General features: G+C 40.1%; 1 protein-coding gene across 6 annotated transcripts; it reads right to left on the bottom strand.

The window, feature by feature from the left end:
• Window positions 1-3,729: 3,729 nt before the first annotated feature.
• NQO2 (N-ribosyldihydronicotinamide:quinone dehydrogenase 2) lies at window positions 3,730-11,725 on the bottom strand. 6 transcript variants are annotated; one of them, XM_007423862.4, is made up of 7 exons: window positions 11,648-11,725; window positions 10,149-10,225; window positions 9,031-9,195; window positions 8,324-8,454; window positions 7,448-7,561; window positions 5,785-5,886; window positions 3,730-4,039 (listed from the first exon to the last, which is right to left on the bottom strand). In XM_007423862.4, the coding sequence occupies exons 2-7, from the start codon at window positions 10,153-10,155 to the stop codon at window positions 3,860-3,862; spliced, it is 699 nt and encodes a 232-aa protein (XP_007423924.1). In that variant the 5' UTR covers window positions 10,156-10,225; window positions 11,648-11,725; the 3' UTR covers window positions 3,730-3,859. The 6 variants fall into 6 exon arrangements, with proteins under 6 accessions (XP_007423924.1, XP_025019628.1, XP_087986955.1 ...); XM_025163860.2 differs by having other exon boundaries at window positions 8,336-8,454; XM_088130829.1 differs by having other exon boundaries at window positions 10,149-10,310; window positions 11,648-11,682.
• Between the last annotated feature and the right edge of the window lie 3,067 nt (window positions 11,726-14,792).

Here is a 14,792-nt window from a genome sequence, read left to right as displayed (position 1 = left end):
TAAGGATTATTATTATTATTTCAATAATAATTATTATTCGCCTGGCAATTTGAAGTGCAAGGGTGACATCATGTGGTACATTCAAGTATTACATTGTCTTGACATTTAGGTACTATCTATGGAATTTAATGGATGAAGGCAAAAAAGTGAAAATTTCTATTCACATCACTTCTAATCCCAGTCTCGTACATGAACCCAAGCATTTTTCAGAATTACCCAAAAGGATAAAAGGATACAAAGGAAAAAAGAAAGGGGTGAGGAGAGAGAAGCAAAAACACAGGCTCAGCTAGAGGAACTGAGCATTAGGAACAAAGCTGTGCATGATTATGAAAGCAGGAAGAGGCAGGAAAGGGTACTTTGAAACACACAACACCCAGTGGTAGGAAACCCAATCAATGGTGGTGTCTCCACTGTCTGTGAAACATTGCACCATGTATGAGTAACACAAAGAAGGAACTTAAACTCCTATTAGAGGAAGGCAAAACTGACTGTTAGATATCATGGAAACCTGGTGGGGTGAGATTCATGATAAAAATATTGAACTCAGAGATTATTATTTGTTCAAAACCAAAAACCAAAAAAGAAAGGCAGAGCAGCCCTCTATAAAGAAGCCACATAGAGAAATTGTGTCCCTAAATACGGAAACTCTGTTGGAAAAAAATGGGTAAAATTATAGGAAAAAGTGGGGGTGGGGGGAAGGTGAGAGTATGAGTTTAATACAAGACTCTTCTCTAGACAGAGGATGGGGACAATTCCTTTCGAAAACAATTCATAAATATCCTGGTATCTTCTTACTCAGTTATACATGAGTATATTATCAGGTATCTGATCATTCTTGCTGACAATTTCATTTTTCAGAATGGGAAGAAGACTCTCCCCCCAATCCTAATCAATGGAGAGGAATTGATGCGTGGTCTGAAAGTGTCAGGCACCTTAGGGGAAAGCAACCATGTCATGTTGGAGTTAAAAATAACTAGGGGGCAAAAGGCTGAGAGAAGTCAATCGCTTTCCTGGACTTCACAAAGGCTTTAATGAATTCAGGTGAAAAGTTGGCAGCGTATCATGAATTGAAATCCTGAAGAACAAACAAGTTAAGGACACTGGGCGTCCTGAGAAACAAGATCAATGAAAGCCCAGGGACAAATGAGCCCTGAGAGATGGGAAAATGGGAAAAGCTTCAAGAAGGCCTGTTGAGGATGAAAGAAGCCAACAAGTGTTCGAAGTAAGGGCTGACTATGAAGGATAAGTACAAATGGGTAACTTGAGCCTATATACATTGTGTCAAGAAGGGTTACATTCAGAATAAAGAGAGTCTGGTAAAGAATCCAAAATGCAGTATTTGGCTTTATTGACCAAAAGAAGAGTCAAGGATACCACTGGTGTGTTGTGCAGGAAGATGATGGGGAAGTCAAAATGGGGAAGGGGGAGAAGGCAGGATGGCTTAATACCTTTGTTTCTGCTTCCTTTCAAAAGATGGAGAGGACCTTTGCTAACATATTAAACAAAATGGAAAATGCAGCTCAGGATTGATAAAAGTATAGTAAGAACCCACCTTGCTCCCATAAACAGATTCAAGCTTCCAGATTCAGACAACTTATATTTGAAATGGTTGAAGCTGGTAGAAATTATTTCAGAACCATTGACTATAATCTCCTGGAGAATAAGTGTGGTGCCAGAAGACTGGAGAGAGCAAACACAGTTGCAGCATTAAAAAGTGGGGAGAGAGAGAAGCAGCTACATATTAGTAAGTTTAACCTCCATACTGAGCAAGGCTCCAGGCCCCTCATCGAGGCCACATTTAGCAAAGAATGCTACCATTACCAAGAGACCCCATGAGATTGTCAAGAACAGATCATGTCAGGCTAACCTCATTGCTTTTTAGGATGACTAGTTTGGTGGACAAAAGCAAAGGATAGAGTGTACCTACATGTTTGATATGGTCTCTTAGAATACCCTTATGGCCAAAATAAATGAGTGTGGGCTAAATTATACTATGGTCTTTTGGATTTACAGCTGTTTGTATAAACACACCTAAAGGGTGCTCATGATGGTTTTGGTTTTGTATCAACATGGACAGAGGTATCAAGTGGAGTCCCCCCCAGGCTCCTTCCTTGGCTTAGTACCATTCAACTTTTTTTTAAAAGACAATTTGGCTTATCAAATCTGCTGTGGACACCAACCAAGGAGAACTGGCAATACCTTAGAGGACAAAATTACAAATTACAATTCCAAATGACTTTGACAGGGTGGGACACTGGGCCCAATCCCACAGAACAATGTTCAACAGCAAAACCTTAAGGTTCAGCATTTGGGCAGAAAATATCAAATGCACAGGTTCAGAACAGGGGAGACTTGGCACAGCAGCAGGGCATGAGAAGTATCTAGGAGATCCACGAGTAAGCAGTGTGATTTCACAGCTTTAAAAAGGGTACAGTCTTGGGTTGCATTAATAGAAACATTGTGTTCAGGTCACAGGAAATAATGGTGCCATTGCTCTCTGTGCTGATTAGACTGCTCTTGGACTGCTGGGTCCAGTTCTAGGCAGTGAACTTAAAAAGGGACTTGAAAAAGTGAATCATATTCAGAGGAGAGTACCAGAAAGCCAAGCCCAACGAGGAATGGTTAAAAGAGCTGAGCATGTTTAACTTGGGAAAAAAATGACTAAGGGGAGTTATGATACTTCACCAAAAGCAAAATAGCTGTCATATGCAAGAATGGTGGACTTCTTCAGCGTTGAACTCAAGAGCAGGACAAGAACCAATGAGGTGAAATTAAAAGAAGGGAAATTCAGGCTGAATGTGAAGAGGAATGTGCTGACAGTAATGGAACAGGACAGCAATAGAACACTGTGCCTACAATTGTAGCGGGCTCCCTTTTGGGTGGGGGTTTTCAAATTGGGGTTAGACGTCCACCTGTTGGGACCATTCCCTGCACAGAGCAGAAGGTTGGGTCACATGACACCTAAGGTTTCTTCAAAATTCTATATTCTGTAATTGTACAAACTCTTGGAAACCTTATCCAATCCCCGTCTGCTAGGCAAGTGACCAAGAGCCAGGATTGGATGAAATCAGGTTATGTTAGTTTTCCCTATCCTTATTACCATGTGTTGAATTTTAACTCCCATTATGCCAACCAGGATAATTAACCTGATTGTGGCTAATCAAAGTTGTAATACAACATATCAGGAAATTCTAAGATTGGGAAGGGCTAGGATACGTTGTGCGGATGAACGGAATGATTCAATGGAAACATCTATCAGTGTGTCCTATTAAAAAACCAAAAAAGCACTGTTGTCTTTTACTATCACAGAACAATTGATTTTCTGCATTAGTCTTTTTTTATATAAATTTTATTAAAGATTTTCTAAAAAGGAAAATAAATACAAATACAAAGTAAGAAAAAGAAAAGAAAGAAATCAAAGAAAAAGCTTAAAGTGTAAGAAAGGAAAAAAAAGTAAAAGAAAAATAGAAAAGAAAGAAGACGCAAAGAAGTAGTTTCCAATCTTCTTTACAGCAGTTTTAAGAACAATTATAAATTTACCTCTTACTCTATGGTTACAACATAGCTCTCTTCTTTCTATAATCTATCCTGTCTAGTTGTTAAAACCATAAATCATAAGTTCATTTTTTTCTGTTTCATACAAAAAGTCTGTAAGGGGTTTTGATTTTCTGCATTAGTCCTGATGTCAAGGAAATGGGTGGAAAATAAGACAATATACCCAGTCTCTGATTCAGTTTCATTTTATTCATTTATTTGCCTCCATACAGCCCAAGATGAGTAGGGAAAAATACAGAAACAAACATTTGTGGGGGAGAGCTTCAGAAAACATTTTCATCTTTTTGTATTCCTCTCTCTCTATTCAAATGTTACCAAAGTACCATTCTGGCACACAGTTAATAGGTTTCTCCTCCCAAATGGTTTGCAGCCGCTTGACCCACGAAGTCAACATCTGTCGTCTTTTCTCTTCCGTCACGTACTCAGGGCCAAAGCAGATCTGAGGGGAAAGGACACTGAAGCCACAGAAGTGTAAGATTCCATGCTGGAATTAAAAATAAAGGGACATAGTAAAAGCCATAATGTTTGGCTTGTGATTAGACCATGGTTGATACAGTTAAAAAAACAACACCAATACTGTAAAGCTGAATTCAAAGTAGCTTTTAGGCAAATTTGGCAGGAAGGAACCAGGGATAAATAAAAAATACATAAATAAGCACAGGACTCCAATGCTTTTGTAGGCTTGTGTGGGAGCAAGAATTCCTTCAAGGATTCCAGTCTCAGATAATTGAAGGCTTTAAAGATAATTATAAGCATTTGAAATTCCGCTTGAAACATATTAGTCAACAGACCAAGTGATGCCACACTGGTATAATATATGTCCACACAATTACCCATTATGATTATTCCTATAAATTATTATGCAGCTCTCATGGATAGCATAGACAACATGGTTACATATCATGTTCATGACACTTCCCAATCATATGAAGCATCCTGGCTTAGGACAATTAGAGCGGCCAACTTTCTCAGGCCTGACTGAAACATCCAGCCAGCCAGCCGTCCATCCGTCCACCCTTCCATCCACCCACTTGCTTACTTACACATTTACTTGGCTTATAAATTACTCCAATCAACCAACTCTGAGTGACATACAACTCCTCAAATCCATAATTTGGGCTTAAAAACAAATATATAGTCAACTCTTAAACTTTCACCAATACTTTAGCCTATGGAAGAGAAGGAGGCCCGTGCTTTATTTGTCACTGTTGCACAACTTCATTTAGTCCTGGCAATTGGCTGTGCTGGTTGAGGCTAAAAGCAGCTGTAGTCCAGCAACTAGTGGAGCTTGTATTGAACTGAAAACATTTTAAGCTCAAAATGCCCCAATTCAACTATAAAACTCCTTAGTTCTGTCCTTAGTGAGTGTTCCAACACTCTTCTGACCATTGCAGAAGTGTCCTGGGCACTAACCTGGACCATCTTTTTGAGCCTGAAACACTTCTAGAATTATTGGAGCAGAGTTGGGAGTTATGAACTTGGAATGTTTTGCCCATCCCTATTAAGCACTTATAAAGGGCCAAAAGGCTGAACTTAATTTAGCCACCTCCTGTCTCCCAAAATCAGTGGCTGTAGACTGGCCAGCCTTCACATTCTATGTAAGCAAGAAGGAAAGTTTGAGGAAGGAGAAAGAAAAAACAATTTGCTCTGAAGGGCTTCCTGTCTCACTTCCCTTAGAAATATGCATAGGATGGACATCTCAAAAGACACTGACACTAACATGGGAAATGTTTTTATGTTTCCAACCCTGCTTTATCTGGGGAGGCCACTGGGAAAGAGCAACATATCCAGAACTATAAAAGGACATTGGCTGTTTACTGATCATATTATTCTTCAAGTTGTGGGCAGAGTAAAAGAAAGCAGATTCCAAAAGATCCCCTCCAGTTATGTTTTGAAGCCCTACTCTTAAAGGGGGACTGCTGCCTCTGCTTGTGCCATGGCCACCCATTCATGAAGGGCGACTCCACTTGTCGAGGGTTCTTAATCACAGATTGCTAGCTGGAAGATCTGGGAGTTGCAGTCCAAACAGATCCAAAAGGCACCACCTTGGGGAAGGTCACAAAGCAAGAACAACAGAAGAGGCTGATTGGTTAGAGGCAAGAGAAAGAGTGTCCAGTGGTGAGTGTAGCTGCAGAGTGTACTGGCTGGATTGAGATCTGCTCAAGAACTGAAAGATTAGCTCAGTTCCTATCTAATTCCCAAGAAATTTGCGTTTTGTCCCTACATTACCTGCATGGGCCAGAGAAGATAACGAATATTACCACTGGGTCCTCTCTCTGAATACATTTCTTCATCTCCTCCAGTGGTAAATGAAAGTAAGGCTAGTTTATTCTGGAAGGGAACACACATTTTATTTATGTATTCTAGATTAGCACTTAGAACAAAGCCCTCACAGTGCAGTGTACAGCATACAGTATAACCACAACCAAGTTATATTGGTGTGATTAAAACAGAACAGCATCCTTTAGAATAAATTGGAATAAAACAATTTCAGACAGCAGCATTATTGTTTAGGAAAAAAATAACCTGAAATAAGAAGGCTTTAAAGGCCAGTTTAAAAACCTGAATTGATGGAGCTGTACAATTAGTACTTGGGGAAAACTCCACAAACAGCCACCAACAAGGCCAGCCAATGACTGCCAATTGGGCCAAACGTAATAACAAGCTACAAGCTACAACTAAAGTTTCCATAGGTGAACTGAGGACCTGGTTAATATGCTGAATATATGGTGAGTGCATCTGAAATACATTTCTTCATTGTAGGGTATTTTCAAGCTCTTTATTTTGAGGCTAATTTTTCATGCAGATAAATTTCCAAGAAGTTTACTTTGCCACAGATTCAATGAAAAAACTGTGTTTTCTCTGATAGACAGTGTTTCTCAACCATGGCAACTTGAAGATGTGTGGACCTACTCCCAGAATTCCCCAGCCAGCATGATATTGGCTGGGGAATTCTGGGAGTTGAAGTCCACACATCTTCAAGTGACCAAGGTTGAAAAACACTGACCTAGATGCTTTACCAAGAAATGATTGACCTTGCTTTGTTTTCAGTCAGTCTGGTATTTGTGACCATTCCTTTAGTCATAGGGTTTCTATCCATTCTTAAATCTCCAATTCTTTAAAAAATTCCCCTTGTCCTATTCTTTGCATTAGACACAATGATCTTTATGCTCAAAAAGAGAATGATCAAGAATGAGAGAAAAGGATAATGTTTTGGAGCCAAAAATAATTTCATCCATTTCCAAACTTTCTAAACTAAGTTCTACATTTGAACTTGTAATAACAGATATTGTACTTTATTTCTAACAGCACTGTTGTATTCAACCGAGAATCCAATATTAACTCAGTTCACAGCCATTGAACATTATTTGGTTTAACTGTTTTGTGATAAGTAACAGTTAATTTATTTCTCTCATTACAGAGAAATTCGCTGACAGAATTCAAAAACTCTTGATTTACAACTATAAAAAATGCAGATAAAAATATATTAAAAAGAACAAAGGATCAGATGAGCTATGGACATCATGTCAACTATCAAATAGCATGCATGAGCATAACGCCCCATAGAATAACTCAGTTCAGGCGGCCTTCTGAAATGATGGCAAGGTTGTCATCTATCTAACCTCCAGTGGAAACTGTTCCATGGGATGGGACTACAGAAACATTGTCTTTGTGGCCCTACTGATCTCACTTTCCAGGGAATGGAAATTTTCAGCATTTCCATCCTGGACAAGCATACTGGATAGGTTGGTTCTACCTAGAGAAGGCAATCCTATTTTTAGTTAGTTTCTTAATATTACTCTTGGTTAGCTATCTTGAGTGTTGACACAAAGGCAGGATATTAATACCAATAATAAAAATATTATCCTAATATATTTTTTAGGCCACATACCTTGAGTAAACCAGAATCATAACACTTTGGGAAATCATGAGCAAATCCTTGGACTAAGACTTTGTCCATCCAGCCCTTCAGGATGGCTGGCATGCTGAACCAATATAAAGGAAACTAGATAGGAATACAAGAAAGAAAGAAAGAAAGAAAGAAAGAACAGCGCCTTTGGCTTTAAAATGCCCATAGACACCAGCTTCTTCAGAAAGGCAACACTCAAGCAGGAAGTATTGCAAATAAGTATAAATTAACATCGAAGTCTGGCATTATTGCAATATTGTGCCTCTACCATGGATCCTTCTAGTACACCACAGTGGCTGGCAAGACACACCGAAGGCCAGATACATCCCTTCAGCAAATGTTTTTATCTACATTGCCCGAAGCAACCATTTTCCTCAACTTGTTCAATAATAATAAAATTTTAAAAAATATCTGCCTTTCTTCTGAAGCAAAAACAGATTTATCTATAGGGCACTGAGTTGGGAAAATCTAATCAAAATCTAATCAAAACTGAATTATCATTCCCAACTTAGTGCTCCCTAGATGCATGGATGCAGACACCCTCTATCCCAACCAACTTGACCCCAGCTGGATGGAAAAAATGGAAGATGGACTTCAAGACATCTGGAGGACAACTAATTGGGAGTGTTGAAGAACCTATTACACTCATACCGGCACCTATTGTACCAAAACATAAGGGATAATATCTTGAAAGTTCTTAGATGATATAATCAAGTCAAAGCAAGCACAGAACTAAAATTCCCCCACATTCCAAAGTCCAAAGGGTTACATCAATAGGATCCAAGCTGCTGAACCAATTCTATCTAGTACCATCTGTTCCAGAAGTCTCACAGAAATAAGTTTTTGAAAAATAAAGACCTGGAAAATCACCAAGTCAGCTTCTTTCACTTTCCTTTGCTCCTCAATCAAATCTTCAGACAGACACCCATTTTCATAAGCTTTCCAGGCCTCAACTCCATAATTAAAATGATCAGGATTGTGTAGGTCACCTACGGGTACAACATAACACACAATCTAGTTTCATTCAAAGAGTTACTGTCTCAGGCTAAGGTGTTTTTTTTAAAGCACAGAATCTCTGCCATCCTTCACTTATATTCAGCTCAGATAGCACCCTATCATGTAAAATCTTAAAGGCAGGGAAAAGCGGGGAGCATCAGTATTTTGCTAGAAGTCTAACAGTCCTGAGCCCAAAAATTAATTTGGATATTAGAATTCATAGCCTGATAAAAAAGAACTCCTGTTTACCCCATATTTTCTTCATTTTAGCAGTATATTATTTTGGCTGGAAAGAATGGGAAATTGTTTTGCTGCTGTTACTGTTAAACAGCTGGAGTCAAAGACTGTTGTCAATCTTCTGGAAAACTCCCAGAAATCTGCCTTCTGCTCATGACTCATCCTTCGGACAAATCATTACCTTATTAATTTCACATACTGTAAGGTTGAGTGGACTAGAAACCACATCTTTTTCCATATACAACTCTGGCACCACAGTAAAATGTATTTCTGGGACCTTTACTCAGGAATACAAACCAGAAATGTACTTCTACCTCATCACTGGTACCTACCAACTATGTCCTTCCTTGTTGCTCTTGGCTCAAACTGCATTTCATACAAGTTTGAAACAGTGACGGTGCAGCCTTGCTTCTTCAGTTCTTCCACTGTCATGGTTTTTAAGGAACCATTTAGAGATTTGGGCTCTTGGTGTGCATAGACAATCAACACTTTTTTCCCTGATGTTTAAAAAAAAGAAGAAAAACAACATTTATTTAAAATAGGGATTCTAGGGACAGATAAAAATGGGGGTGGGAAGAGAATTTTCTGCAATCAGAGGCAGCATTCCAGTCTAAACTTCTTAGCTAGGAGCCTGTAACTGCTTTTTTAAAATAATCACTTACTTTCTTATCTTGCCTTTTTGCCAATGAGCCCAAGGTAGATTTTGGGGGGGGGGGTGCCTTTGAGTTAGTCTTGACTCTGGGCAATTGTCTGGACAAGTCCCTGCTTTTTTCTTGGCAAGTTTTCGGAAATGGTTTGCCATTGCCTCCTTCCTAGGGCTGAAAGAGGCTGACTAGCCCAAGGTCACCCCGCTGGCTTTGTGCCTAGGCAAGACTAGAACTCACAGTCTCCTAGTTTCTAGCCTAGTGCCTTAACCGCTACACCAAACTGGCTTGAGGTAGTTCTTACTATCCTAATTTTATCCTACAACAGCCTTTTGGGGTTAGATTGAGATAGTGACTGGCCCAAGGCCATCTCATGTCGTTCCTAGGGAGGATTTTTAAAAACTGTAACATAAAACAAGGCAATCTGTTTGTTACCCATAGATACCAATGTGTCTGCTAGGCTCCCTACCCTGATTAATTTTCCCCTTATCATTTCTTTAAAAAATAAAATGGAAAAATGGCTCACAGCACCTTTATTTTCCTAAAAGCTTCTGGACCCCTCCTAGGCCTCATGGCATTTTAGGAAATAAAAATATTGGGTTGCTGAAATTTGTAAATATCACCCCCACCCCCACGCAGTGACCACTTTGGGAGAGCATCCATGGTATTCTCAAAGTATCTCAGCGTTCCAAATATGCCCACTAGCCCAGTTGCTTATCCCTGTGGAGAACAAAGGGATCTATGGGCACAGCTCAATTCTTGCTCTTTCCCTTGATAGGAAGATGATAAAAGGAAACACAACTTACCTGCCATTTTTTTCAAAACCCCTGCAAAAGTTTGTCACGGTTGACAAAAATGTGGTTTTGAAAGATTCTTGTCAAGACTGTTACAAAAAGAAAGAAAGATACTAAATTCCTTTCCTCAGTTTTCAAAAATAAAAATTACCCGAAGATGTCCATCTTGATGTACTAATAATAGAAAAGAACAACAGAAAAAACAGTAGACACACAAAGAGCATCAACAGAAACATCTTAGCTTAATAGCTCTTGGCAGCAGAAAGGGAAGTATCTGTAGCTCTTCTCACCTTCTGATTCCCCCTCCTTCATTCCTATCCAAGCCCCAAAACAGAGCAAAGAAGATTCTGTTTTGAGATCTCTGGATTAGGACCCCCTGTCTGGAAAAGGGGAAATGAGAGTTTGCTGCTGTTTGCATCCAACAGGAGTGGATGATGATTCCTGAGGATGATTCCTCAGGAAATGGGAGGATTATTTTGTTTTGAGCTCAGGATCAAACCATGGTGTTCTGGAGCTTCTGCCAAACAGTTCTGGGTCAGCCACAGTTTAGCAGAAGTGAAACATCGACCACTTAAGTTGTTGCAACTATTGGAGTAAGCAAAACCAGGACAGTGCTTGCTATCACTCCCTCTCTCCTCAGCTCCCTGAAAGACACCTTCTCAAACTAAGCAGGAGTAAATTTAGTGGACTATTGGCTTATATTCAGAATAAACACCCCCCCACCCATCTGTTCATTACATCTAAGGCACACAGGTCTAAGTAAATACTACTCTGCCTATTAGAAAAGATGCAGAGCAATCTTCCACAACCTAACCTGCAAGTTCAAGAGAAGGAAGCTAATCAGCCTACCAGAAAATAAAATAACTTTTCAAAGTTTAAGCATTTCCCCCTCTCTTTATTTTGCTTTACCGCACAGTTCGGATGTTAAACAGAAGTACAGCCAAAGAGGATTTCGTGTTCCTACAAAAAAGACACATTAACAGTACCATTTTATATTGCACGCTTACTCAGAAGTAAGCTCCGTCGAGTTCTGTGACTTTAGTGCTTCCAAGCAGCTGGCTTTCTACCTCCCGTCCTTATTTCGGAATAACCCGCACTGAATATTAGTCCAGCTAGTTCACGGACCAGATAACGGCTAGTCAATAACAGTTTCGGTATAAGTATTAAGATTAAAGCGTTGGCTGTACGAATCTCCCCACGGAAGACAGAATTACTTACTTCTGAGTAAGCCTATATATACGATTGGGCTCTGGGGCAGTCCATGATTCTTGGATGAACTGCAGTAGTTTTTAATAAAGAAGGCAGTTTAGGTTTCAACCCCACATCCCTTTTACAAATATTCCCAGATAACCCAAACGTCTAAACTTTATAAGGATTTTTTTTTTTTTGGCAAGTTACTTTAAGATCGTACTGGAATACTAGTAAAAATTAATAGTAAAATCTAACATTACATTTTACTATTACAATCAACTTTCTTAATAAAAATAAATATATCCAGGAGAGGATCGTACCGCAATACAGGACAGTAACCCGGCGGGCAGAAAAGGATCTGATGATCTAAGTGAGGTAGGATCGATATACTTAGTGCGATTAGTAGCGCCTGGCAATTGAAAACCGGGTGGTAAGCCCGCCTCTTTCTTAGTTACGGGTCACGATTATACGAGGTGCGGCGTGCGATTGATTGCTTCGCCGTTCCGTGTTTACGAGTTGCTCTTCCATGCGTAACTGCATTGCAGTTGTCCTATCTGAGACCGCGTTAGAGAGAGGGAAAATGGATCTTTGAATTAAAATGAGATCTCTGTTGAATAGCAGGTGCGGTAGGTAGTAATCTAGTACGGACCGATATTGATGGGGTTCATAGGACAAACTGACCGAAAAGGCAGTTTGATCATTCGTGGATTAGCGTGCGGTGGGAATCCCATTGACGCGCACGACACAGTGAAGTCCGAGCAAACCGTGATGGCTAAGTTCACATAACATGCTATGCTAATAATATACGGTTGGCTGGTTCGTGACTCGGTGTACTTTGCAAACACATCTGCTGCTGTTAATTTATGGTTCAGTATGTGCTGTGCTACTTGAATTAATAAGCCACAATTCAATTAGCTGTGAATTAATGTGCCATGCTAACACAGCTAATCTTCACTGTATCTTATGACTAGATAAATATGCATAGAACAACTATTCTGAACCTCTTATCATATGAGGAAGTGGAGAGTAGCTTGTTAATGCTTTCCAAATAATTATATATTTGTGACTTGACTGTCAATGTTTCCTCTGTTTAGAATTATTGCATGAGCCCACAAGCCTTCCAATCTCAGAATTGGGATTGGAGGGGACCTAGGAGAGCTTCTAGTCCAACCCTGGAATTTTCAGACCATCCCAATCAAATGACTATCCAGCCTTTGCTCGAAAATCTCCAATGATGGAACACACACAACCCCGGAGTGGTGAACATGTGGGAGAAGAGGGCAGGCTAGGAATAGTGGTGACTTGCTGGCTGTGAGTTCACGCCTTCTTGGAGCTTTGAATCAGGCACTTCCCAGGCTACAGTAGGACTGAAAAAACATCCCTCACGAAAAAGGAGCCATGGTCAAGCGGCAATGGCTTGAAGCTACATATTTATATCCTGCTATTCCACTACGTACCTCAGAGTAATATGCATGTCTGCTCTGTCTTACCTCGATATAAGTTAAAGAGTACCTGGCTCACAAATTCAGCTAAGCTGTGGTTTAACAATGGTGTTCTGACTAAGAGTAATGGGCAAAAGGAATACCTGGAAGAATAGGAGGAAGAGCTGAGACCAAGGCAACAGTCAGATAAAAAGAAATGAGTCCGGAGCAGAAATGTAATTTGAGAAAGCGTCTCAGACATTACTCTCCCTAGTTCTCATGAAGATAAGGGGAGGGAATGGGGAAGCACATTCAGATTTGCAAGATTCTGTTACTATAACCTTATCATAAAAGTATTAGCATTCATAACTTTGGTGTCCTAGTCTGGTCTACCTTGAAGGTCTGATGCTAAGCCACTATGGCCAAGTTCATACAAGATGCTAAACCTCAAACAAACAATTTTTTGTTTGATTGATTACTACCATGAGGGAACCCACTTAGTGACTGGCACAAGATCATGGATGCAAACATGGCTCTCGTGGGTCCTAATTCAGTATTCTAAAGAGATCACCCTGGCTCCTTCAATCTCATAAGATTTACTGCTGTTTTTTCCAGCAACAAACTATTATGGCTATCTGTGGCTGTTTTGAAACAATGAGACTTTTTGACATCATCATTGCACTAATTCTTGTAGTTACATTTAATTATATATATATATATATATATATGTATGTATGTATGTATGTATAAATATATATCAAAGCTGATGTTACATTCAGGATTTACCTACCTCATAATGGCAGGAAACGTGCCAGTCATTTTTAGAAGTTATTGTCAAAACTCCAGGGCTACCAAATATGAGTGGGAAACATCTGGATCACCAAAGTTAAGACAGAAATTCATGATTGTCTGAATTTTTGTGGCCTAGATCTGGTATCCCTAGTTAGGGGTAGTTAGGGGTCTCTGTCTGGCTCTGAGGCTCGGTTGTTGGTTTAGTATCAACTATGAATCTGTGAGGCTTTTTCAGCAAACCATGATTAAATCAAATTACAGCTTAGTGCAACTGATGGACCAAACCCACTGTGTTTTCAGACTCCGTTTAGAGGGCTGGAGATAATTTTCTGCCTTCAAGAACAATGCACTCAGTATGCAAAACAAAATAATAAATCAGGGCACCTGCAATAAAATGTGTTAGCATGGAGTGCTCTTCTGCAATTGCCTAGCTACTCTATCCCATAATCCTCCACAAGTCTATTTTCCTTCCTGCCCAGCGGCCAGGATCTCAACTCCACTAAGCTCGTTCTCTGCTGACTGAGCTGTTATATCTGGATGCCCCTACTACGGTATTTTAAAAAATTATTCTCAAGATGTATTGTACATCTGCAAACCTTGGGATTTCCCCAAGCCCACTCATTTTTACGTGGATAGAGTTGCTTTAATTACATAGCTATTTAAACAGAAGGAACATTGTCACTGACAGTTCCTCTACTACTTCCTTCAATGAAAGATCTCTTGATGGAAGAAGTCTGGTCGCTGAAAGAAAATGATTTTTTGCTCTTTTCAAAGATGCAGACAAAGCTGTAATGTGGGTTGGGAAGTCTTTACATGAAGGTCCCTTCCACACGCTTGAGCTGTACCAGTCTGGGATGTGGATTGCTCCCCTGTGTTGCCATCAGATGGCCTCAGTTTTGGAGAGGGGTTCAGTAGCCGACCTGATTAATGGCAACTGTGTGCCAGAAGAGGCAGCACAATGCCCTGCTCAACAGCAGCAAAGTTGAACAGACCCAGTCCAGGACTCCTGCAAGGATGGCAGAGGGGGCATGGGGTGAGAGTTCCCACCCGTAGGAAACATCCCATTTCATGACTCCTGTAGAACTTGGCATGGTCTCCAAAGCTCAGCTATAGAAGTGCTCCACCCAAGCCCATTGTGAAGACACGGGCACTGTGGCTTAGGCCAATCCATGTGCAATATGGTCCCAGATTGGCACAACCACGGCACATGACAGGGCTTAAGCTGCTGTGCTCCTGTCATTAATGGAATGTA

The sequence above is a fragment of the Python bivittatus genome, unplaced genomic scaffold (genome assembly GCF_059951505.1).
Source record: "Python bivittatus isolate LINGU-HERP-01145 unplaced genomic scaffold, Pbiv_v1 ctg000840_np1212, whole genome shotgun sequence".
NCBI lineage: Eukaryota > Metazoa > Chordata > Lepidosauria > Squamata > Pythonidae > Python > Python bivittatus.
Note: the sequence above shows the minus strand (reverse complement) of the source record. Positions and strands in the feature narration are given on the sequence as shown.

Excerpts from the sequence above, each read along its gene's own strand:
- NQO2 (XM_007423862.4), bottom strand. Across the intron at positions 8,455-9,030 it reads AACAAGGAAGGACATAGTTG|GTGACCTACACAATCCTGAT; the intron begins GTAGGTACCAGT and ends TTGTACCCGTAG. Across the intron at positions 5,887-7,447 it reads ATGATTCTGGTTTACTCAAG|AATAAACTAGCCTTACTTTC; the intron begins GTATGTGGCCTA and ends GTTCCCTTCCAG.